We start from the raw sequence: 22,601 nt of genomic DNA on the forward strand, positions 1-22,601 counted from the left end.
TATTTGATATTTTTAATTTGTTGCCTGTTTTATTGAAGCCCTGGTGGCGCAGTGGTTAAATGCCTGTACTGCAGCCATTCACTCAAAACCACAAGGTTGCGAGTTCAAGACCAGCAAAAGGGCCCAAGCTCGACTCAGGCTTGCATCCTTCCGAGGAGGGAGCTAAAATGAGTACCCAGACTGTTGGGGGCAAATTAGCTTACTTGCTAATTAGCTTACTTGCTGTTCATCGCTATGATCTTTGGAATAGCGGTATATAAATAAAACAAATAAAATAAATAAAAACAAATTGAACCCTTTCCTGTATTGTTATGTATTATTTATATTTATTATGCTATTATTTCTTAGATTGTACGCCATGGGCATGTTTACTTGCATCTATTTTATTGTTTGTATGTACAGCACTGTGCAAATCTACAGCGCTATATAAATAAATAAATAATAAGGGAGCAAGGAAATTGCTTATTGAATTCTCTTCCACAGCTGCCAAAACACCTTGCCTGACTTTGGATACTATGCACCTTGACTTGGGTGGACATCATTTTCTGCCTCAAGCAGCAAAGTGCCTTGTGCCATCCCTGCCATTTAGCCACTATTCAATGGCTACTCTGAGAAGCATGCAACTGAGCATTGCAACAGTTCCTTCTTGTAACTTCCCTCTTCTGGAGGTCAAACATGTAGAGATCTGTTCACACAAACGGTACATAGGTTGCTGCAAATTGATGCTTTGGAGAAAGATCTTTTAACGAAAAAGCTTGAGTGTTGCAACCCCATGGGGGAGCACATTAAAACTTCACACATCCGCATGGCCTTATTTGAAGCTTATCTATCATGGACTGGGCCAGCACCACTGCATCAAGCCAAACATTGTCTTTTCATCCTCTGGGCCCCCTGCCATGTATTCATTTTTTAATAGCAGAGGTCATTACTATATAACAATGATGAAATTTTCCATGATTTCACCAGCTGCACATGTACGCTCCAGCAAAAGTCTCCAACCAAAGAAAGAAATTTATAAGTTTTACATATAGCATTTTTTGGATCTCTTGAATGTTCGTTCTCCAAGCTCAGTAGCCTAGTGTTGCAGCTGCATGCTTTACCTAAACTCTGACCCCTCTAAATGTCAGAAAATATTTGCCTCCATAGTTTTGATGTGCAAAACCCATGGAATAACATAAATTGTGGTTGGAGACATCTCAGGGATATGCCATTCTCTGGCATCACAAGCATTCAGGAAGCCTCCAAGCTTCATTTTGGCCAATAGTCTTACCTAGGCAGTCAAGACTATCTTTGGCTTCTCTCTTCCTTCTTGAAACAGGTGTTTGACTAAAAGGAGGGCTGCAGGAAGGAACAGAAACACTACATTTGATTCAGCAACATTCAGTGCATTATATAGATATTCATGTACAATACACTTGCAAGACAGGTGAACATTATTATTCCCCTGTTGCAGATATATCTCATCCATCCGTCTCAACTGACTAGCCATAAAAGGGATGTCTGAATCCCATTTACCTGCTTCTCCCCTTAAATGTGTCTCTGGCAGAGTCTTGTAAAACAAATGCTGGATGTGACGGGTCACCCTCCTCATAACTGAAAGAAGCAGTTGGCTAACCACAGGGTGGGCAAGGAAAAACATAATGCAACAACATCATCCCATGTGGTCCTTTTACTAGACCTTGCCAGGCAGATTCATGGATGAGGAGCAGCCTGATAGGTGAGATTTGAACTAGAGAACTCTCAGTAAACCTCTTAGCCACTGCACTTCCCCAGTAAAAGCACTGGTTGATATCACCTTAATGAGCACATCCACCATCATCTTTAGGCTTCCATTGTCCAGAGCTTGGAGACATTACTTTTTTGGATGATACCTCCCAGAATTCCCTGTCGCCATAGACATGAGGATTTAGGAAATTATAGTCCAAAAAAGTAGCATGTCAAAATTTCAGTTCATAGATATATAGAAGAAAGGAGCATATTAGTTTTCAGATAAGTATGGATAGAAAATTGGGAGTAATAGCAAGGAAACCCAAGTTTGAAAACCTCACTTAGTTATACAGTTCATCAGCTAAGACTGGGTTAGTCATTATCTCACAGCCTGACCAAACTTAAACATTGGATAATTTTTATTGAACTACACTCACCCCTCCATTTTCACAGAGATACGATCTGCGCCCCCTCCCTCGGCGAAAATGGAAATCTGCCGATATTCAAGCCCTATTGGCTTGAATAGAGGCACTCCCCCCTTTTTATGTCTCTCCATTTGCTCCTCATGAGTAAGCGAGGGACATGGATTCAAAGTCCGCACAAACGGAGGGATGACTGTATACATAATGGATGACACATAATAGGTGACAGAATGGGCACTAAGAGAGCCTCTCTAGGAAAGTTATGCTACATGTAAGGTGCCACCACTAAGTAAGTTTTTCCCCCAATAGCCCCTCACTGGAATCCAGTGGACATTCTGGCTGAGTGGTTCTGGGAGATGTAGTCCAAGAAATAATTTTTTTCAAACTAAACTATGTAGTCATCAGGACTTCATCCTGATGACAACCCCAGGAAATGGGAAAGTAGATCCCCCAGGTACCTCTACCTCAAAGCAGAAGGATTTAACACCACAGATCTGGCTTACCTGTCTACAGATCTGTCCAGAGATTGGCAGCTTCCTGAGAGGGAATCATCTGGACTGATGAATGATTCCAGCAACTTTGGAGAAAAAGAGATGGAAAGGCTCATAAACATTTATCAACAATTAAATTTCATTTTGACAGCTAGAAGCATTTGCCCAAATCCACCCAGAATGGCTTTTAAGAGAGTTTGTTGATTAAAAAAAAACATAATTGTGACCAGTTTTAAATGCTAAAACGCAATATAAGGCATCTCATGGAAATAAAGACATTCCACTCAAATTTACCAACAAGAACAGCAACTAGGGCTTTTATAGATCAGACGTTCTTCATCATTCGCTATATTGGTTAGGGACTTGCAATCTAATAAAAACATCCGGAGGACTGCATGATTTCAACCCCTGTGGTAGAATGGGGCGTTTTCTTTGCTCTATCCTTTGCCTTTGTTCTATCCCAGAACTACTTGGTTCCATGCAAAAACCCTTTCTTACCTCCTCTGTGAAAAAATAAGACTTTTCCAGGCAAACACTATCTATTTATAGCAATGTTTCCCAAACTTTTGTCCTCCAGACGTTTTGAACTTCAGCTCCCAGAATTCCTGGTTCTTGGCCAAACTGGCTAGAGGTTCTGGGAGTTGAAGTCCAAAAGATCCACAGGCCAAAGTTTGGGAAACACTGGTTTACAGGAATAATATATCCCCGTGCCAACTGAGCTCCTAACTTTCCGTCAGGTATTATGAAGTTTGAACAAAGAGCCCAGAAAATTCAGAATCTGTTATAGGCTGGCCATTGCAGCCAGTGGTTTTCCAAAAGTGTCCATGATCCTGCACATCTGCAATGTCAGATGCTGGAAGAACAAGCAGGGGACAGCTGCCATTGGACTGGGAGGGCCACTTCCCCACATCTCCAGCCAATGTGGGCCTCCAGCTGCCACCTGCCCTAAGCACTACCAAAAATATAATCCCAATGTTACTAACTTTCCTTGATCTGTCACTTGTGGATATTCACACACACACATCTAAAGAATAACAAACTGACTTTCTGTGATGATACACTAACAACCAGATATTCAAAATGAGTATATGATACAATCCGTCCTGATTCCTCACATGAATGAATTAAAATACCTGCCTCCATGTAGAAAGTGAACATGACTTGGAGAATGTTATTCTAAAATCCTCTTCCCTCACAGGCTAGCTTTCCAGAGATAAGGATTTTTCTTTCTTTTTTAAACAGAGGGAGGGGGGAGTGTAAATAGCCCTTTGTGTGTATTGGTGCAATATAGAACAATACAGCCTATAGATTTTAATTAGTTCTAAGACGCCCCATTTATGCACTTGCTGGAAGCTATTTATGAGGAATCTCATGATGATCTACAGTGAGCCCTCCACATTCACTGGGTTTAGGGGTTCAGGACTCCCATGAAAAAAAATGAACCTGGGAGAACACCTCTCTAGGAATCTTTAGGTCTTCCGGTGCAACTCTGGCAGAGGTTGACCACAGAATTGCGCCGGAGGGACCTACAAATGCCTAGAGAAGTGTTCTCTCTCTGAGTCTCTAGGTCCTCCAGCATGACTTTATGGTCAACTTCCAGCAGAAATTGATCATAGAATCATGCTGCAGGATCTAGAATTTCCTAGAGATAACATATTAATCAAATCCACAAATAGTCAAATCTGCAATAGTCAAAGCCACAAATGTGGAGGGCTGACTGTACTCAGAAATAAAGAACTAAGGCTATAGGGCACCCACTCATTTTACTCTTGCTGCCTACTCCCCGGCAAATTGATCTGACCCTCCCTAAGTTGCCCAGCCTTACATTTTGGTCCATAGTTTCAGGAATAAACTCCCCTTCACTGTTGATGCTCGTGTAGGAACCCTGCCGAGCAATCTGCTGCTGCTCCTCAGGGACACTCCCAGGAGGTGGAGAACTCCGGCCGGTGTGCAAGGAACCTGCAAGAGAAAGGGATGGAGAAGGCACTGAGGAAACCAGTGAGAGATTAGTGCATGCATGCCTTCCAACCATATGCTTAATCCATATGGATTGCAAATTGAGTAAGGGATGGCAACTCTGGGATGCAAAGGGGTTCCATTATTCCCCCATGAGATCTTGAAGGGCCGCCACACCACTTTGCTGCCTTTATAAGGACAAAATGTGGAGGGGGCACATCACCATGAGCTCCTTGGGGAAAGTTGGCATATAAAGGTACTGTGCTAAAAAATAAATAAATATGAAGTCAAAAGGCAAACAACACAGTCCACAGCTCTTTGAATGACAATACTGCACCATCGTCATCATAGTAATGATAAACTTTATTATTAATTGTGAAGTTGAAGGCTTTCATAGCCGGGTTTTTCGGGCTATGTGGCCATGTTCTAGAAGAGTTTATTCCTGATGTTTTGCTAGCATCTGTGAAGATGCCAGCCACAGATGCTGGTGAAATGTCAGGAATGAACTCTTCTAGAACATGGCCACATCGCCTGAAAAACCCACTAACACTATTTATTATTAATGATTTATGTTATTAATGAAATGCATTAATTAATAGCAAATGGAAACAAGTAACAAGCAGGATTGATAAAGAAGGAGAAGGAGAAGAAGAAGACATCTGCAGGATGATAATAATTTACACACATATATCCCAAAACAGAGAGAGACAGAAAGAGAAGAGAAAATTAAAGGAGGAAAAAAAATGTGAGGCTGGAGAAATAACTCAAGACCTCCCATGGTTTAGTTTACTATTAAAGGTACAACATGTCCCACCAAGATCCTGCCACTGCTGGCGGGCATATTCTGGGACCTTTTAATGTTTCTTTCCACTATGTTATCTTAAAGGCATTCTCATATACAGTGCGTGCAGAGAGCATGACATGTACAGCCAGATCCAGGGTGACCTCGCTTAGCTTCACTCTTTCAAAAAACACAGCTTTGTCCTGGCTTCCTCTAGTGCTTTGCCACCTCCAAATGCTGCTCATGGTGAAAATGTCATACATTTGGCATCATTCCTTGCAGATCTAGTAGCATGGGTAGCTAACAAGGGGAAGTTCTATCCTGGGATGCTTAAGAGGCCATGGCTAGATAGAATGGACAAAGTCTCCCTTTTTTGGATTACAGCTCCCAGAATCCCCTAGCCAGCATGGCCTGTACCCATGCTTCTGGGAGATGTAGTCCAAAAATGGAAAGAAGGATGTGAGTGGTGCATGTAGCTGAGCTGCAAGGGACATTTTAAGGTCCAACGCCACACATGGAGGCTTTTGGACATCCAAACTGGGAGTTGAACATGCCGAGTAAAACACTGGCAGCAATCCCAAAGCAATTACACAAGCTTAAAAACCACCACCAGGAGCATACTTTACAGTTGTTTTTAAAGTTTATTGCAGTTACACTGGGATAAGCTCAGCATCCTAAATTTTGCAATGCATAATCAAATTTTGAATTTAGCTTTCAAGGTTCCATCGTAGCACCATGAATGCATTCAGTCTCACCCCATTTTGGAAGCTAAGAAGTGTTGGTTCTGGTGAATATTTGGGTGGGAGAGGTATAGAAAATATCTAGGATTTCCAGATAGGATTAGGGAAGAATCTGGCCTGAAACCCTGGAAGACCATTGCCAATCAGAGTTGACAATACTGAGCTTGACAGGCTAGTGATCTGATTAGTATAAGGCAGCTTCTTACAGAGCGCATGAGCGCATTCTGTTTTAGTAAGCCTAGGGAAAACATTTACAAAGTGAAAGGATTTCCACCATTCCATCCTTCCAGACATTTCTAAAAAAACACTGTGTGTATGCATTTTCCTCTCCTTATAACCATGAGGACTAGACAGTTGCTTTGCTGAAAGAAAACAAAGGATGAATCTACACTGTAGAAATAATGCACTTTCACTGCCATGGCTTGACCCACATTCGTAGTTTTGTGAGGCACCAGCATTCTTGGCCAGAGGAGGCTAAAGTCTTTGTAAAACTGTAAATCCCAGGATTCCATAGGATGGCACTACAGCACTTAAAGTGGTGTCAAACTGCATTATTTCTACAGTATAGTTGCATCCAGAATTTTAATTTTCAGTATTCTGCAGAAGCTCTCAAGTCAGTACTAGAGGTAATGGCCCAAATCCACAATCATGGAAGTTTCCATGCCTCTTAAACATGCTTATATTGTGCACTAAAAATGCTGGGTTTTCCCCTAATTCAGTCCCAACTTCACTGATTCCATGAACTCTGCGCATAGCACTTCCCCCTTTATAGAAGGATGGAAGGCTTATGACTTTTGCCAATAATAACTTCACATTAACTCCAAATTCCTTGGTCTGCTGGTGTGACAGGAGAAGATGGGTTGGCAGTTCAAAGAAAAACAGCCAAAATGTTAACTTTGTTCAAGTACAAGAAGCATCTGCAGAGACTTGATGTAACAGCAGACCGGCACATTTTGTTTCAGAAACAACCATCCAACTGCCTCCCCAAAATAATGGACACACTCTCAACAGCAACACCAAGGAGAAATGTTTTAGTAATTAAAATGATATATATGTCTAAAATGTATAGCCTGAGGTCTGTCAGGAATTGGATGACTCATGTAGCAAAGGACTGTGGGAGGGGAGGGGAGCTATTTGGAAAAGACAGACCTGTATCAGGCATACATCTTATAAGCTGGGTCAACTGTATGGGGTCAGATCTGAAGAGATAGCCTTTCTTTCCATTAGTAAACATTTCTGGAAGCCCCTCTTTCCCTCTCTGGCCAATCTGTCAGGATCATATCTCAAACATGGGCTATACCTGGCAAATGAGGTTTCTTTCTTTCTTTCTTTCTTTCTTTCTTTCTTTCTCTTAAAAATAGTTTTGTATCTTGATGTTTATGTGTATTTATAGCAGAAGGAGGGAGGGTTAAGGGAATAAGGGAAATTTTATTATTGTCTGTATTGTCTGTTTTATTGGACAGTTGTTATCCGCCTAGATCCCAGAAGGGAGAGGCGGGATATAAATAAATATTTTATTATTTATTATTGTTATTATTGTGGTCCATAATACAACATATATAATAAAACTTTACAAAATATTATCATTATTAGATGGCAAATGGGGTTTTCATTCCCCAGTCTCTCAGATGACATCCTGAGGCTGGGGCCCATAGCCAAAGCACACCAGGCAGCAAGGGTAGCCAGTGGATCCATTTCCAGGGGGGCAGCAACTCTACTCTCAGGTCTATGGCTGATTCTCTTGCATCTGCCCCAGTTTACCCAGGAGCTCTCTGTGTGCTGAACCTCTGCTGTGAACAAGATCCAGCAAGTGGATGGCTCCCACACCATCAAGATGCAGAAGCCTTAAAACTGAGAGTAGATTCACTGCCCCTATAGCACTGGATCCACCAATTGCCCTGGAAGATATACACTTCTGGGTTGTCTGAGGTTGTGGCAAGAACAGACGGCCAGGTAGCATTGATAGCATTTATAGCAAACTTAGCCTGTCCAGAAGGTTCATGCTATCTACCAAGCACAATTCCTGAAAGTGGGCAGAAACTCCTCTGTGGGGTTTTGCCATGAACAGACGAGCACAAAGAATAGGGTTGTATGCTAAAATGAGACTAACAAAACCCTGGACCAGTGCTCTTGGAGGTCTCTCATTCATAGGGTTGCCATAAGTCAAAGTCAGCTTGACAGCAATTAAGAACACCTGAATTAATTTGTATAATTTATAACGGTGGGGCTCAAGGCAGAGGAAGCATTAGAGTTCACATATTTGGGAGCTTCCATTCAGAAAGGTGGTTAGACCTTGTTAAATTTCAGTATAGCTTCTCCACTGTGTGCTGTTAGGTCAATTGTAGCAAGTTGGGGAGCCAATTTTTTGCCCAGAACCTTACGGAGGGTGCATGGATTGCCAAAAACCCTGAAATAAAATCCATTCAGAAGTGGCAAAAATTCATCTTGTTGGTTTGGGGGGAAATTAATACTGTTCAACCATGCCCAGAGAGAAAAGGAAAAACTAGGTGACCTAGTAAAAAGTCTTCAAAGACATAGCCATGTTAGTCTGCAAAATTCATATGCAACGGGACCTTGTAGCATCTTTGAGACTAACTGAAAGAAAGAATTTGGTAGCATGAGTTTTCATAGGTTTGAATCTACTTCCTCAGATGCATGTTTTGGAGTGAGAGATCCAAAACATGCATCTTAGGAAGTAGGTTCAAGTTTACAAAAGCTCATGCTACCAGCTTCATTCTTGTTAGTCTCAAAGGGGCTACTAGATCCCTTTGTGTATTAAAAAGTATGTTGCCACTCCTGGAAACATGTTGAGGAGGCAATTCACTTATTCATTCTGGCTTGCTGATGAGGCAATCCACTTCTCTTATTTTTTCTGTTCAGAAAAAGAGCAGTCCAGGGCTGAGGATCGCACAACTATCTGTGCGGCTCCATGCAGTCACACTTTTGACCATAGCTGTGATGTTAGGCCTGTTAATGAGAATTAGCCATAATAGCCTGAAGGGTTAATTCCATGTTAATAAGGGAGACTTGTAACTTGTCACCGTGTTGACGGGAAGAGTAGAAAATACCTCAGCTTCATGTCACTCACCTGTTGAATGCTTCCGTGTCCTCTCCGCATCTTTGTACAGGGACCCCATGATATCTCCCATAGACTTGGATATTCTCATCTCGTGCTGCTTGCTGTTGTTGGGCTGCAAAGCCTAGAAATGGAAGAAAAGGAGTTGGTAGGTCCCACTGCCTTTCAAGGGATGGATCACAGAATCATAGAGTTGGAAGACACCACAATGGCCATCCAGTCAAACACCTTGCCATACAGAAAGACAGTACTCCCGTGTGATGGCCATCCAGCCTCTCTTTAAAAACCACCGGAGGAGGAGACTCTACTACTCTCCAAGGCAGAATGTTCCACTGTCACACAACTCTTACTGTCAGGAAATTTCTCCTAATGTTTGATGTCTTTTTCTGTAGTTTGAATCCACTGCTCCATGTCCTATTCTCTGGAATAGCAGAAAAACACTTGCTCCATCGTCAATATGACATCCCTTCAAATATTTAAAGAGGGCCATCATGTCATTCCTTAACCTTCTCTTCTCCAGGCTAAACAAGCAGGATCAAAACCACAGAGTGTAGGGAGTACCGTTTTTCATCCTTCCAAAAGCGATCCCAAGAAAATAACCCCACCCCCTGCAAAAGTGTTATTTGAATTTGGGGGGGGGTGTTTACAATAGGAAGCAGCTTTGTTCCTTGGCCTAAGAAACAGATCTTAGGGGTGAGGTGGGCAATCTTCATCCCGATCGGGATTGACACCCCAAACTATTATCCTGCTTACATAACAAAAATGTGCACACTAATTGATTAATACCATGTCTTGGTTGATCCTTAAAGGTTTTTTTTAAAAACAACAACAGCAAAAAAATGATTAGACTGGGGTAGGCCATTTGGTAGACTCCAGATGTTCTGGAGTATAGCTCCCATCATCCCTGACCACTGCTCATGCTGGCTGAAGCTCATGGTGTATTCCAGAACAACTGGTAAACACCAACTTGCCTACTCCATTTGTGGCGGCACAGGTTTTATCATTAACCAAGCTACCTGAATATAATCTTGTTGTTCTGACATGACATATCTCAAAGTATTAGGTGCTGGAAACATAAGCAACAAGTGAAAATGTCATCAAGGGAGTTGCAGAGACAGGGCATAAAGGCTACATGAGAGGCTGCTGGCCAAGACAGACATTTAGTCTGATACTGTAAGATAATTCTTACATTGCTATCATAGGTCTAATCTGCACTGCAGAAATAAAACAAGTTTGACACAGCTTTAGCTGATATGGTTCAATGCTATGGAATTCTGCAATTTGTGATTTGGTGAGCTATTTAGCTTTCTCTGTCAGAGTCTGGTGCTTCAGCAAACTACAAATCCCAGAATTCCATAAGATAGCAATAGCAATATAGCAATAGCAAGTACATTTCTATACCACTTATCAGTAAACCAGCACTCCCTAAGTGGTTTATAATGTGTAAAGCAACTGCCCCAACAAGCTGGGTACTCATTTTACTGACCTATGAAAGGATGGAAGGCTGAGTGGACCTTGGAGCCCTGCCTGGGATCGAACTCACAACCTTGTCGCTGCAGTACTGGCATTTAACCACTGTACCACCAGGGATGGAGCCATGACAGTTAAAACGGTGTCAAACTGCAAACTGCAGTGCAGATTAGATCATAAGTTACCTATAGGCCAGGTTTTCGTTGAGGGCTTCCAACTGCAAACCAGAACATGAACAGCTAGTAACCGTCATCATTCTACAGTTGTTCAAATGGCAAAATGGAGAAAGAAAATGGGCTTTAAAGCAGAGGAGTGGATTAAAAAAAATAAAATAACCAGATTCCCATTCTAAGAGGACACCCTTATAAGAAACTTGCCATCTGATACATATTTATGAGTTCTTCCACTTCTTACAACAATAACACAGCATTTTGCTTTGTACACAGATGAAGAGGGCTAAAAAGGCAATGGCTCACATTTGTTTTCTTTGGAGTTTTCACAAACACTCTCAGGCTCTTGAGAGAAGGGCTGAGATCCAAGTGTTCCACCGCTCGGTCCAAATCTTCCTGGGATTTCAGGGGAATCAGGAGCTGGAAAAAATTGAACAAACACCGCTGATGCAGCTGAGCTACAAACAAGAGCAAACAGAGGAAGCTGCGGAGCAGTCAGGGGCTTGGGAACGGTAGGGATTTGGACAGTTGAACCCAAGACAACGCAAAAGCAATCAGAGGCCTCTGGCGGAAAACAGAAACAAACATCTGGGAGCTTTAACCTTTTCTTCCAAGATAGCATCCCTCTAAGGAACCAAATAAAAGTTATCAAAACAACTGCCTACAAAAGAAGAGGTGCAAAGTGTCACTGACTCAGCTGCAAGGAAGATTGGCAAGGCAAAACATAAATAAAAACATTTGAGGACTGCACTGAAACTGATGCCCTACATATCAACAGAGGGAGCTGTACAGAGATACAGAAATTCAAACTCAGAGCAGGTCTATACAGACCAAATGAACTGGTTTCCACTTACCGTGTCCACACAATGCAGGGCCAAAGCCTGGGTTCATGTGGACCGTTTTTATGACGTGAAGCCAGTTCTGCAATGAATCTGGGGCATCCCTCCCTTAAACCAGATTTAAAAATACTTACCTTTGGCTCACAATTTTCCAGAGCATTCTGGAGTGATGTTGGGTGCCTGTTTGCACATGCATCCCACTGTGCTGCCTGGTACCAGCACCACTGATGCTAGTTGTTCCCTCTGAGGTCACAACAAGGTGTCCAGACACATGATCAAGGTTGCATACCTTGTGTTTGACCTCAGAGGGAGCGACTCATGCCAGCGGTGGTGGCACTGGTCAAACAACAAGACAAGTGTGTAGACAGCTGCCTGGCATCATTCTGGAGTCCAGAGGTAACGGGGGGAATTCAGGGCAGCTTTGGGGCCAGAATACTCTGGACGCAGCCCGGAGTATTTCTGGCCATGTAGAGCTACGCTTAGTAGATCTTGAGGACTACTTTCTTAGCTTCTTTGTTTAAAAGCAGATAAGACAGCTGCTTCCAAACAACTTTGCTGCAGGAATACAGTTGAATGTTGAGAGAGGATTAGTAACGTGCCCTGAGAATTGATTCAGATTCAATTAGATATTTATTTAATAATTAATTGTTTCTGCAAGTCCAGGTAGCTGCTCACCTGTGAGCTGCCTGCCATTACTAGGTACAACTCCCAGCTTTTGGGCTGCCTCCTATTACTCAGGAGGCCTACACAAAGGAGTCACTTGTGCTGTGATCATCTCTAGGCTGTGGAATATTTTGCATTGAAAGATCTATCTGGTCTCCTTTCCTTCATTGCTCTTTGCCCCCTGTCCAAGATTTATTTATTTCATCTGCTCTTTGACCTGCTCAACTGATTTTGCTTGTGGCTATAGGGTACCCAGCTATGGCTTACCCAATATTGTTGGACTACAACTCCCAGAATCCCCAGCTAATGGACAGGGTTCCTGGAAGTTGTCCTTCAACAATATCTGGGGTCCCATGGTTGGGAGTCCTTATTCAGATGGTCTCCATTCTGTTCTGTACTACTTAGTCTCCATTCTGTTGTTTTTAAATTTGCCATTGCAAGTACACTGCAAGGTGGGGTCATACATGCAATAAATGATGCAGAAGCATGCTCAAGTCTAGTCTTCTAACTCAGACAACTCCAAGGTGCACATAGAGGAGGCAACATGGTGGAATGCTAGTGAATTTCCATACCTCTGGATTGCTAGTACATTGATTAGTAACATCTTCTGAGCAGTTCATGTGCTTGTCGCTTTGCTGCACTTCAAAGGGCAGTAGGGTATCATTTCAGTGTCTCTCAAGTCCTATTCAGGAGGGAGCCTCTTAGCAGGTTCAGCCACCAGTTTCTCTGATTCAGAAAGGGAGTTGTCTGGAGTGAGAAACTCCTTGCAATCCAACTCCTCTGCATCAGATTCCTGAGTCCAGAGGGTCAGTTATCATATTTGGAATCTTTATGCAAGTGGAGCTGCCATACTGCCATGGGTCCCATTGTGCAATGGGGACCTCCACTACAGGAGCCCTGGTGGCGCAGTGGTTAAATGCCTGTACTGCAGCCATGCACTCAAAACCACAAGGTTGCGAGTTCAAGACCAGCAAAAGGGCCCAAGCTCAACTCAGGCTTGCATCCTTCCGAGGTCGTTAATATGAGTACCCAGACTGTTGGGGGCAAATTAGTTTACTTGCTAATTAGCTTACTTGCTGTTCACCGCTATGATCTTTGGAAAAGCGGTATATAAATAAAACAAAACCAAAAAATAATTAAAAAACAAATTATTATTATATCAGAGTGTCTTACAGAGTGCCCCATTGTGCAGTGTGTGTCAGAACACCCTGATACACATCAACACAATTCACTAGAAAAGTGGCATAGCATGTCAGAGACATATATGTTGTCATGCACCTTCAAGTCATTTCCAACTTATAGCAACCCTAAGGCTAACCTATCATGGGATTTCCTTGGCAAGTTTCTTCAGAGGGGGTTTGCCACTGCTATCCTCTGAGGCTGAGAGAGTGTGTCTTGCTGGGATTTGAACCCTTATCTTCAGAGTGATAGCCCAACCCTCAAACCACTTTCACCACGCTGGCTCACATCATCATCATCATCATCATCATCATCGTTACAAATCATAGTCTCCAATGCAGGATGCATTATTTTTAATAGTATGCTTTAAATTGCTTTTAATGTTATTGGTATTTTAATTCCATTTAAATGCTGGTGACCAGGACATTGTTGCAGACACTATGTAGGGAGGTAAGGAGTTATGGCCATTTACTAACATCGCACCATGAAGTCCCTAAGAAAACTTGGCTGCAGTATACATAAAGGTATTAGATTTATTACCTTACCTTTTCAATGCATCTGTGTCAGGCCGCCTTACAATATGGTAACAACAAGACCATCTCTTGTTGTTTTTGATGCAACAAATTAAAATCACTACCTCCTGGAAATTCCTTCTTTAAAACATGTTTTCCTTCTGGTGGAGGCTTAGGCCAAATTATATTTTTATCCCTCTCTGCTGTAGTGTTCCATGATTCTGTTTTGCATTACCAAGACCCCAGTTTACCTTCTACACAACCCCTTTACAAGACTACACTCTGTACTTGGATGTCTTTTCATCCACTTCATTCTACTCTGGAATTTGGATCTAAACTGTTGGGACAACTCCATGACTGGTTCTAATGCCACTCCTCCCCCAGCATTTCCAAATTCCTAACCTTTCCAAAATCTGCCTCTGCTTGGAATGCAATGTCCTGCATCCTTGTAAGGCTGTTTTCCAGGGTCATAATGTTCCATGCACCCCTATGCCTGGCCTCCAAAAACAGCCAAAAGGTAGGCTGAACATTGCCCTCAGGGCACTATTTAGGTTGGCCTCCACCGGTTGCTTGAATCTGGTGAAGAGGTTTTGGCTAAATCTGCCAGCAAGGCAGCAGCGTACATGGATGTTCTCTACCAGACGCTAGCCTAAATATAGACACACGTAAACCAGAGAGTGAGTTGGCAGGTTGCAGGCTCAGGAAATGGAGCACAGCTTTCCTGCAGCCAGTAAAGTGAATAACTAAGTTAACAAGCATGGGGGGGGGGAGGAGAGGAGGGAACCCGACGGATGCTGATTCATCAGTTTGCTAGTCCCTGTGCTTTTCAAGCTTTTCAAGAACTCGTGAGCTAAAGGCAGATATAATGTGATTCCTTTATGAGCCCACTAGAGCATTAAGTTCATCAGAAGAGGTCCACCACTTTCTCAGGCTCATTTAGTGTGAACAAGGGAGAGGGCCTTCTTGGTGGCTGCTCCCAGGCTCAGGAACTCCCTCCCTAGAGAGGCCAGGATGGACTCATCCCTGCTCTCCTTTTGACGGCAGGTGAAAACATTTCTGTGCTGTCAGGCTTTTTAAGTCCATGAGGGTTTGGCTTTCAAATGCTGTGCAAGTCAGATGTGAAGGTTTGTATATAATGTTTAACACAGAGGCAGGCACAGCTCAACCATGCCTAACCCCAGAAGCACATCAAAGAGCCTGCCTCCATCTTAACTGCTGTCCTCCTTGCCTCTGAGGCAGAGAAGAACCAGCAGTATCTAAATAAACTAATAAAATAATCATAATTAAGACTGGTGTAGTAGTTTTGCTGTTCCCCAAACAATTTTTTTTCTACCTTGACATAAGCTACCAAAATGGAATGGGGAATTAAACCTTTACTAGTGATCTGGAGGAAAAGCTGGCTGTGGTTGCTATCTATTTGCTAGTGCTCTGACATCTGCTAATCTTAACATGATATTTTTATATATTGTCTTTATTGCTATGTATGTGCTTCGATGTTGAAATTTTAATCTGTACGCCACTTTGATCATTGTGGAAAAGCGGGATAAAAATAAAATTTATTATTGTTATTATTATTATTATTATTCATCTGCCACTACTGTATAATCTTTTAACAATTGGAGCAGTTCTGCAACAACATTATGATTTGTTTGTTTATTGCTTTTTTAAATGTGGTTGGTGAGTATGTCAACATAAGAAGCTGTCACATACTGACATGAATCTAGCTAACTCAGTACTGGGTTATTCATATGTCAGAATAAACTTACTTTTTTGTTAACTATGGTTTATTGAATTGCAGATAACCAAAGAAACTATGGTTTGTCTTTCCTAATTTTGGTTTGTTTCTCTCTGGCCCTTTTGTAAGCTCCTGTTTCTGGCTGGGAAAAGCTAAAATTGAAGATTAGAATGTCCTGACAAGCCATGGTTTATCCAAGCCAGAGCTGGCAAGCCAACTAGAAATCATAGGTTTAAACTGCAGTTTGTGGCTGATTCTGCTATCATGCCTTGATAGCAGAAGTGATTTTGCACTCACAACAGGCTATCTTTCAAGCAACTGAACCATGCATGTTTTGTTGTGTTATATGAAGGTGAACGTGTGGCAATTGTTTCAGACTGTGGGTCTTTCCTAGCTCTTCCACTCAGATCTATCAACCTGGAAATGTCAGAAACTGAATCTGGAACCCTCTGCATACAAGACACATGCTGTAATGCTCAGCAATGACCCTTCTGCCCAATGTGTTGACCTTTCTAGGGAAGACTGCAAAATAAACCTGTTTGAAGTGTATTTAGTTACCATAATTTTTTTTTAAAGAGTGGCATTCTTTGGCATTCATACCTCTGAATCCAATGATTTTCTATTTCATTTTGTATGTATTTTAGGATATCATTTCAACTTACTGTTGTGAACTTCCTTAAAAAGAGGAAAGAATTTTAAATATACACATGGACAGGCAGAAAAGCAAGCAAGCAAGAAAGCAAGCAGGATACCTCATTGTTGGCATAATGCAAGTCCATCATCTGTCCGAAAGCATCCATAACTTTCTGTAGAACCTCTTTGAATTTAACTGGCCTCTGGAATTGCATAATTCTGCAGGGATTGAAATGTCTGATGTTAATTAAAACACTATTTCTCCTACATTTAATAAGAACAAACATTGGGGGGTGGGGGTAGAATCCAGATTATGAAACCAGCTGAACTTTAGGATCCTGCTACCTTACGCAGCCAAAGACAACATATTAGCCCAATCTCTCAGGTGCAGAATTAGGGCTTGGGGTGCCCACTTTTTAAATTATAGTAGTCCACCTTAATCCACGGTTTTACTTTTCATAGTTTCAGTTACCTGCATTCAGCCACGGACTGAAAATATTATGTGGTAGGGAAGGTTCTGAATACTGTTGTTTAGGCCTCATTGTAAGAAGGGAAAAATGAATTGCCATATAACTAGTAAAACCAAACTGGTTATTTTCAAATGCCAATACTGAGTTTTTAACCAATAAAACAACTTATTAAACCTCACTGGGGAGAGGGATAACTAATGAGTTCTTGACGAGTGGAATTTAAGTTGTTATTGCCAAGTTTTGCATACAACACACTTCTTTTCCATTTTTGAAGGCATACAAACCTAACTCACTCCTGTCGGGCAGCAAACCCAGAAGGTTTATATGGTGAACCACCACATGTGGCCCATTGCCTGCATTTGGCTTGATTGAAACAAGTTCTTGCAGCCCTCTCACAGGGATTTTGTTTTGTTTTTTAAAAAGAGGACCATTGGAAATGTTTTAGATAGTCCATATTGTATGTCACCTTAAGATCCTGTGATAAAGGGCAGGACAGAAGTGTTCTATAAATAAGTAAATTTATCATGCACAGATGAGGGAAGTTGTACTTTGGGGATTCTATAAGCTAACAAACATAACCATGTTTCCATTTGGATGCAGCTAGATACGAACCTTTTCTCTCCATCATGTTCAAATTTAATTCTGGCATTCCGCAACTATGGAAGGAAAAGAGACAGAAAACCACTAAATGCAGAAGTAATGCAGTGAGATGTTGAAGAGAGTAATCTAGAAGTCAAGGGTTCAAATAACCTCCTATGTCATGAACTCACTCAGGGACCTTAGGCCAGTTGTGGGAATTACACAGCTTCATGTTGCTGCATTACAGCTCCCAGTATTCCTCATAATTAATTATGTTGGCTAGGGCTGCTGGGACTTGCAGTACAGGAAGATGCTGAGGATCACTCCATTTTCTGGCTTTGTCAGGCACACCACTCTCTCACACCTATCTCCTTCATCTACACTATGGGAAAAATAATAAAAAACTAATAAAAACCTTTAAAAGCATATGAAGAGATAAGAAAAGGTGTGGCAACCACTTAGAACACCCTCAAGGGCAATGTAAAGGAAAGGTGTGGTTGCACCCATGTCCTACTAGTGGGCTTCCCATTCTGGCAACTACTTGGCCACTGTGTGAACAGAATACTGTACTTAATTGCCTTTCCTAACCTTGGATCTCATCCAGTAGGGCTCTTCCTATGTTCTTACAAACTAAGCTCTTTTCTGTTCATTATTCATTATCTGCAGGTGTCTTTAAAAAAGACAGGTATTTGAGCCTCTGCTGAAATCTCAGTACAGCTTTGAAATGTTACTTTTTTGAACTATAACCAGAATCTACCAGGAACTCATGCCACTAGCCATATTGCTGGGGGGATCTGGGAATTCTAATGTAAAAAAAGTAACTCTTCCTAAACTCTGGATCATTGCCAGGGATCACTGGTGACAGCTACTATGTGACATCCTAAAAAATTCCCAGTGTACAGTTAGCTAGGCCATTTGGGTTCTCCAAGTCTGCATGGCTTTAGCAGGGCTGTCATGCAGGGTGACTTGGTCTCTCATTCCTAGGGTTGCTATAAGTCAAAGTTGACTTGAAGACACTTAACAACAACAATACAAGTTAAAACACTGTAAATTGGTCTCTGAGAACAATCTACTTTCCAACAAATTCTCAAGCGTGAAGTCGAAGGCTTTCGTGACTGGCATCCATAGTTTTTTGTGGGTTTTTCGGGCTATGTTGCCATGTTCAGAAGATGCCAGCCACAGATGCTGGCGAAACGTCAGGAAGAAACTCTTCTAGAACATGGCCACATAGCCCAAAAAACTATAAATTCTCAAGCCATGATCAACCGGTATGGGAGCAGTCTTGAGATTCTACCTTTTACTCTACAGGCATGGGTTGGCTGGAAAGCATCCACATCTCATGGAGCATGAAACTGTTCTGCACAATAGTTGGGAGTTCTCCGCTCTTAATTGGTTGGTGGGAGTTCTCCACTATTAATAGATTTTTTTTAAGTGTGCAAAAATAAATTATAGCCTCATCTCTCCTTCTTCCTTCGTTTCTTTTGAGGATGGAAATATATATACACACACACATACACACATCCCATCCCCTGGAGTGAAGCACAGCTTGGAAAGATTAGCCACACACTATTTGTATCTAAAAAGTAGAATTCCTAGATGGGTGAGCAAGTAAAGTCTCTTCCTGAAAACACTTCTTATCTTTCACTCTAGCTTCAGCGAGAGCATGACCAGCAGTTTCCACAGCCCAATCTTATACTACTGTACTGAGAAAATCTTGTAGCAATGAGAGGACTTGAATGGAAGAGGAAAGATGGATTAGCAGGCTATGTGTGACTGTTTCCAGCGGAGAGGAGAAAACATGTCCCACCAGGCTCATGCTCTCCATAGACTCTTCCAGTCACCCCAAATGACAAACTGCTGCTTCAGGAGCCATGGTTTGCCTTTACACACATACCCCAACCCCTCCCAGCCAACTCTTTAAAAAATATTCATCTGAAACCAGAACTGAAAGAATTACTTCTGGTCGCAACTTCTAGAGGCATGAAGAGACAAAATCCCTCTCCTGGTTTCCCACACCTGTTTTTCCAAAAAGGTAATTTCTTGAAATCCGAAATTTGACTTTGTAAACATAGGTTGGAATTCCAAAATCCAAAATGCTCCACAATCCAAAATTTATTTTGACGGGTGGCTGAGATAGTGACACCTTTGCTTTCAGATGGTTCAATGTACAAAAACTTCGCTCCGTGCACAAAATTATTTAAAATATTGTTTATAAAATTATCTTTAGGCTATGGGTATAAGGTGGATATGAAACATAAATGAATTTTGTGTTTAGACGTGGGTCCCACCTCCAAGATATATACAATATAAAAATATTCCAAAATCAAAAAAACAAAAAAACAAATCCAAAATCCAGAATATTTCTGGTCCCAAGCATTTCAGATAAAGAAGACTCAACCTGTAATCAGAAATAAACCCATCCCATGTCAGGAAGGAACAGTTTGAGTTCTTGGTTCATGGGAGCCTTTGGAAAAGGCTCAATCTATCCTCTTTTCCCCTCCTTTCCATGGCAGAGCTGCCTATATCCAAGGAGAGGAGCCTTGGAACTAAATTTGGCCCTTCTGGAGCACAGATCTCACCCTTCGAGGTGAGATCTACCAGGAAAATATCGTGCCATCATTTCCCTGCTTTGGTATGGATTAATTCCCATTCTGAGAAGTTGAAATACCCCTCCGAATTCATGGTAACTAGCAGTAAAGATTGCATAAAGATAAAAATGTGCTGGCATTTTTTGGTCTCCCTCTGCTTCTGGTCTTACCCACCAATGAAATCTGCTCCACCTTCAGAAACTGAATTTGGCTCTCAGGCTGAAACAAGTTCCCCATCCTTTCAGTAGTGTATCCCTCATTTTTGTCATTGTTTGGAGAGGGCAGATGTAGAAGCACCAGCAGAGAAGATGAGGAAGAGTAGCAGCACTAGACCCAGGAATCCCTAGCAAGTGGCAGGATATCCCATACTGGGCTGTGGCCTCAGCAGCTGCCTAACAACATCTACTCCTGACAGCAGGTTTAGAGATGGATATGAAAGAACTGTGCAAGTCAGTACTCGTCTATGCATGCCCAGGTTCACTACTCAATCATTGCTTTCAGCCAAAATATCCATAGTAGGCTTTGCCCCTATCCTTAGCAGGAGTTTCAGTGGTTGTTAAGCATGCAAACAGGTACTGAATGTTTCAGGTGGAGGAAAATCCCAGCCCTACCTGGAGATGCCCAGGACTGAACCCAAGATATCTTGCATACAAAGTGTGTTTCTGCTTAAAGGAGTTATAGATTCATCTAGTCCTTCATCTAGATGTCACTTTGAATTCTAAATCCTCAGAGATTATCAGATGGGGGGAAATCAGGGAAGAAAAAGGCATACTTCCGGCAAAGTCATGTGATCGTGCTGAGGATTTCCAGACAATGTCATGCTTATGCAGGACTTAACTCATGAAGATCCAGCAACGCCCCAGCAACAAACCATTCCCAGAACTTCCCAGGGAATGGTTTGTTGCTGGAGCATTCCTGGATTGTCATAGGTTAAATCCTGGATAAGTGCAATGTGTCTGAAAATCTTCAGTGTGATTGCACAACTTTGCAGGGAGTATGCCTATATTTGCCCATTTGCAAAAACTCAAGTTTTGTACTCCATGCACCACTCACTTTGCTGTGCAAGTGTGCATGGCTATTCATCCCTCCAGACCTGATGCAGTTTTTTCGCTGATCAGAAATGCTTGTTTAGGAACAACTTGTTGCTGGAAATTGAGAAATCGCGAAATCACTTGTGCGAAAACAGCCCCAAAAGAGCCCCAGAAGAGGGGGAAAATAATGACTGCATCCTTTTGCTTCAGAATGAAACAATAACAACAACAGTGACCTCCTCTGGATGGGAGCCAATGCAAACAGACCAGCCGCCTCACATAACAGGACTTGGCTGGCAAGGAGAGAAAAACCAGTGAGCCAGATGGTTCAGGAGGGAAGGAAAAAACTTCACTAGGCTTAAGCTTCCCCCGCACTCAAGTATTACTTGCTAGAAAAACAACCATTTGAGAAAAGAGGCCAAAAGATCTGCTGTGAGAAGAGCAACCCAGGAGTGGGTGCGAGGGACACAAGTTCTGACTGACCAGATTCTGTGGATTTTGCATTGCTAGCTCTTTGTTCTACTGGGCTAAACACTAATAAAAGTTAGTCTTGAAAGGACAGGCAAAATAAAATTTGTTGTTGTTGTGTGCCTGCAAGTCATTTTTTTTACATATGGCAACCCTAAGGTGAGCCTATCACTGGCTTTTCTTGGCAAGATTTGTTCACAGCAGGTTTGCCACTGCCCTCCTCTGTGGCTGAGAGAATGGAACATGTCCAAGGTCATCCAGTGGGTTTCCATGGCTGAGTGGGGATTCGAACCCTGGTCTCCAGAGTCACAGTCCAATGCTCAAACATTTATACAGTGGTCTCTTCCCATTTGCTGGGGTTAGAGGTGAAGGACCCCCCGTGAATGTAGAAAAACCACAAATAGAAGAACACTATTCTTTTTACCTAAGAGAATACCTCCCGAGGAATCTCCAGGTCATCCAGTGCAACTCCGTGGGCAGAGGTTAATCATAAAATCATGCTGGAGGACCTAAAAATGCCTAGACAAGTGTTTTCTCTAGGAATGTCTAGGTTCTCCACTGCAATTCTATGGTCAACATCTGGCAGAGCTGCACTGGAGGACCTAGAGATTCCTAGAGAGAACAATTAAAAAGATTGTATGTACAGCGCTGTGTAAATTTACAGCGCTTTATAAATAAAGGTTAATAATAATAATAATAACAATAACAACAACAACAACAACAACAACAACAACATACAGTGGGTCCTTGTTATCTGCTGGAGTTTGGTTCCAGGAGCCCCTGTGGATAACAAAATCCATGGATGCTCAAGTCCCATTAAATACAATGGCATAGCAAAATGGTGTCTCTTGTATAAAATAGCAAAATGAAGGTTTTCTATTTGGAATTTATACATTTTTTGAATATTCTCAAGCCATGGATGCTTGAATCCATAGATAAAAAATCCATGGATAAGGAGGGCTGGCTGTATTAATCAAAACTGCAAATAATCCAATCCACAAAAGCCAAAGCTGCAAATGTAGAGGGCCAACTGTACTCTCAAATATGTGGTTAGTAATGGGCCATACTTCTTAAGGACACCACAGGCAACA

General features: G+C 42.0%; 1 protein-coding gene across 4 annotated transcripts in view; it reads right to left on the reverse strand.

The window, feature by feature from the left end:
• Positions 1-22,601, reverse strand: part of LOC121934750 (mitogen-activated protein kinase kinase kinase 3-like) — a 99,912-nt gene that overhangs the window by 15,211 nt on the left and 62,100 nt on the right. For all 4 annotated transcript variants that reach the window (XM_042475551.1, XM_042475554.1, XM_042475553.1 and 1 more), the window contains exons 4-10: positions 17,457-17,500; positions 16,494-16,593; positions 11,120-11,233; positions 9,186-9,297; positions 4,446-4,579; positions 2,633-2,706; positions 1,271-1,338 (exon numbers count right to left, since the gene is read on the reverse strand). In XM_042475551.1, the coding sequence (XP_042331485.1) occupies positions 1,271-1,338; positions 2,633-2,706; positions 4,446-4,579; positions 9,186-9,297; positions 11,120-11,233; positions 16,494-16,593; positions 17,457-17,500 (646 nt within the window). The remainder of the gene's footprint in view (positions 1-1,270; positions 1,339-2,632; positions 2,707-4,445; positions 4,580-9,185; positions 9,298-11,119; positions 11,234-16,493; positions 16,594-17,456; positions 17,501-22,601) is intronic.

The sequence above is a fragment of the Sceloporus undulatus genome, chromosome 6, assembly GCF_019175285.1.
Source record: "Sceloporus undulatus isolate JIND9_A2432 ecotype Alabama chromosome 6, SceUnd_v1.1, whole genome shotgun sequence".
NCBI classification, from domain to species: domain Eukaryota; kingdom Metazoa; phylum Chordata; class Lepidosauria; order Squamata; family Phrynosomatidae; genus Sceloporus; species Sceloporus undulatus.